The sequence below is a fragment of the Hevea brasiliensis genome, unplaced genomic scaffold (assembly GCF_030052815.1).
Source record: "Hevea brasiliensis isolate MT/VB/25A 57/8 unplaced genomic scaffold, ASM3005281v1 Scaf552, whole genome shotgun sequence".
In the NCBI taxonomy this organism is placed as follows: domain Eukaryota; kingdom Viridiplantae; phylum Streptophyta; class Magnoliopsida; order Malpighiales; family Euphorbiaceae; genus Hevea; species Hevea brasiliensis.
The window spans coordinates 1-3,427 of record NW_026615087.1 but is presented as its reverse complement, the minus strand read 5'-3'; the positions used below and the strand labels follow the sequence as shown (position 1 = coordinate 3,427).

Here is a 3,427-nt window from a genome sequence, read left to right as displayed (position 1 = left end):
AGCTCGAGTTTATCTATGCCAAATCTGATAACTGGAACGCGTCCAGAACGTCTGAAAATGGTGGGATAGCCTATAATCTTGACCCGGTTTTGAAATGGTTCCAGCAGCTTATCTGTTCGGCCCGAAATTGCGGATCCGGGCGACTATCGAATTTCCACGAAATGAAAGTACATACGCGAAGTCCACAATACCAGAATTAGAATAATATATATATAATTATTTGAAAATTAGGGATGTTACATAAATAAATATAATAATTTTAAACTTTTGATAGAAAATATTTTTAGAGCCGATTGTAAGACGTTATAAAAATATTCTCACATTACTCCCCATGAAAAAAAATTAAAATTTTGGGGAGGTGGCTTCGGGATGCTTTCCTTGGTCCATCATTGCTATTAAGGGTATTTAGTTCTGGTTTCAATTCGGTTCTACCTAAGAATTAGAATCAAAATCACAACATTGATTCTTCGATTTTTATGAACTAGACTTCAAACTAAATTTTGATTTCATTTCTAATTTGGTTTTAAGCAATTTTGGGATAGTTTGATTTTAATTTCAATTCAATTTTGATTTCAGTTACAATTTGAATTTTAATTTTTACATATAAAACTATAACATTCTTGTATTCATTTTAAAATAATTAAAAAATCTTAAATTTCTAATATAATAACAATAATAACAATAATAATATTAGTAGATGATACAAATATGAGTTTTCAATATTGGTTTTACATATGTTTTTTTTTATCTTTATTTTTTTATTTATCTTTATTATTTATTTATTGATTGTTATGATGACACTTTTACTTTTTTTTTTAAATTAATTAATTTATTTATTTTCAAGAGTGATGATATATTTTAATTATATTTATTAACTAATTTATTTTTTCATTGAAAATGGATTAAAAAGTGATAAAAAAAATACAATTTTATTAAAAATCTAAATTGGATATGTAAAGAATAAAAATAATATTAAACTGAGGGTATTAAGTTACATGCTATAAATTTTAATAATTAAATTATATAAAAAATATTAAAAATTATTTTAATAAAAAATAAAATAATAAAATTTAAATTAAATATAAAAAGTTTATTTTTATTAAATTTGTACATATCACAAATATTTAACTAAATTTTCAAAAAACTTGCTCCATGTAATTTATTTATTAAATTTTTAAAATAAAGTTGCATACTTTATTTAAAAACCAAGTAACCAGAGATATTATTGCCATCAATTTATATCAACTCCGTGACAGATTTTCTAGTAAAACAAAAGATTAACAAAATTATGGTTTTAGATCGGCCGGAACAGCTACAAGCAACAATTGAAAAAAAAAAAATAAAATAAGCCAACCCTAAACATAAACATATAAGAACTACCATACCACTGTATCTCTGAACTATGATACAGTTTTCTCAATCCATTTCAAGCGCTTTTCTGCCTGTATGTGAGCCCTGAATTCAAATGAACTACCAGCAGAATAGAAACCATGTCAAGGAAACCAAATTCATCAAGAGAATGCAGTCATGCAGTTACATAAATATTCAATGGGTTCTAACAATTGCATATCAATCATTCTGTTCCATATCTCTGGCATTCCCTTCCTGTGCGATTCATACAAACAGCGCGAGTAAATCCGACAATGTGTACTGACTAAGTTTTTAGAAAATTTTCAATTCTTCAGGAAAGATGGCCAATAAATCAGCTGAAATAAATGCTAATTTTACACAATTAGCTAGTATTGATGCTAAACATTCTCAACAAATTTAAGGTGCCTATACGTATATTCGGCAAAATATGCAGTCAATAGCAGCATAGGTTGGTGAAGATTTTTGCACTCAATTGTGCTAATTGCAGCCTATTCCATCGTTTGCAAGTCATGTTTGAATGGATTGCCTTTAACAAGGGATAGAGTGCGAAAACTATGGATTTTACCATTTGCTAGTTTTTAGGGGGATAACATTCCCAAACGAGACTTCTTTGAATAACAAGAACAACTCTGTTTTCTTTGAACAGAACTATCCTTCCTTGGGATGCCAATGGAGTGCCTTCAATCTCTATCCCTCCGTCCATATTGCATTTTATGCACACTACAGAAAATAACGGGTACAATTTTCTTGGAGATTTTGTGATTAAACCACACAACATTATGAAATTATTGCTGGATTAACAGTTTGGCATACGGGCTAGATCAGATTATTAGGTTCTATTTATAATGAAATTGCAATGACTGGTTACGAGAAAAAGTAGATAGGTGCAAAATATAGTGTAGTGAACTCTTTATAATGCTTGGATTGTGGAAGTCTTAGAAAGTACAACTACACGAAGTCTGCTGAGTTGCACATAGTTGTGCAAGATCTGCTTATTTTCTTAAAGCTTACGGGTTATCTGACCCTCTAGCTAATATTTGCTTGTGGAAAACTATTCTATAACTTATTTCTGCTAAAAACTTCAAATTGGGCACATTTTTTTTAGTAATTGAATACAATTGGGACTTGAACTCGAGACTTTGTTGGTACTGCAAATGTACAAACAGAGAGAGCTCAGACATTATCATCACTGTCTAATGCACGTCCATTCTTGAATTCAATACCCGTATTCTTCCCTCCATAAACAAGCGGATGACTGTATTGAACTAGGATTTGTAAGACCTCTCTCATGGAAGGCCTATCAGAAGGCAGTTTGCTTGTACACTTAACCCCCAGTTTGAAAACAGTGATCATTTCATCCAAGCAAGAAGATCCCATGATCTTCTTATCCAAAGCATCGACTATAGGTCTATATTCAATCAGGTGACTGCATGCCCATTCTGCTAGGCTTGTATTTTCATCTCCTAAATGAGCCTCCTTCCCAGTTGTTAGTTCAAGAAGGACAACCCCAAAGCTGTAAACATCAATTTTCTCGTTCAATCTCGCTGTTTGAATATACTCTGCAATTCAACTTGATTCGTTAGTAATGGAAACGGGGGAAGGGAGCATAGTCTGCAATTCAAGTTGATTCTTTAGTAATGAAAAAGAGGGGGATGAAAACAAATCCTTAATTATAGAACTTACCTGGAGCTATATAGCCGATGGAGCCAGCCACAACAGATGCTGTCTCTTCTTCTTTCTTAACCAACAGCTTGGCCAAACCAAAATCAGTAATTTTTGCATTGAAAGCAGAATCTAGCAGTATATTGCTTGATTTCACATCTCGATGAATAATGGGTGGCGAGCAGTCATGGTGCAGGTAGGACAGGCCCTGTGCTGCTCCCACGATAATCTGGAACCTCTTAGACCAGTCCAAGCAGGCTGAACCTGAGACACTTGTTGATGTCTTCTTCACATGCAGCCATTGGTCCAGGCTCCTTCTCTCCATATATTCATAGACGAGAAATTTTGAATCGTCATTGCAAATGTAGCAAAGCAGCTTTACTATGTTCAAATG

The 3,427-nt window shown here is 32.3% G+C and overlaps 1 protein-coding gene across 1 annotated transcript; it reads right to left on the bottom strand.

Moving 5' to 3' along the window:
• Positions 1-2,263: 2,263 nt before the first annotated feature.
• Positions 2,264-3,405, bottom strand: LOC131177539 (receptor-like protein kinase 5). Its single transcript, XM_058142561.1, has 2 exons — positions 3,055-3,405; positions 2,264-2,930 (listed from the first exon to the last, which is right to left on the bottom strand). The coding sequence occupies exons 1-2, from the start codon at positions 3,356-3,358 to the stop codon at positions 2,545-2,547; spliced, it is 690 nt and encodes a 229-aa protein (XP_057998544.1). The 5' UTR covers positions 3,359-3,405; the 3' UTR covers positions 2,264-2,544.
• Between the last annotated feature and the right edge of the window lie 22 nt (positions 3,406-3,427).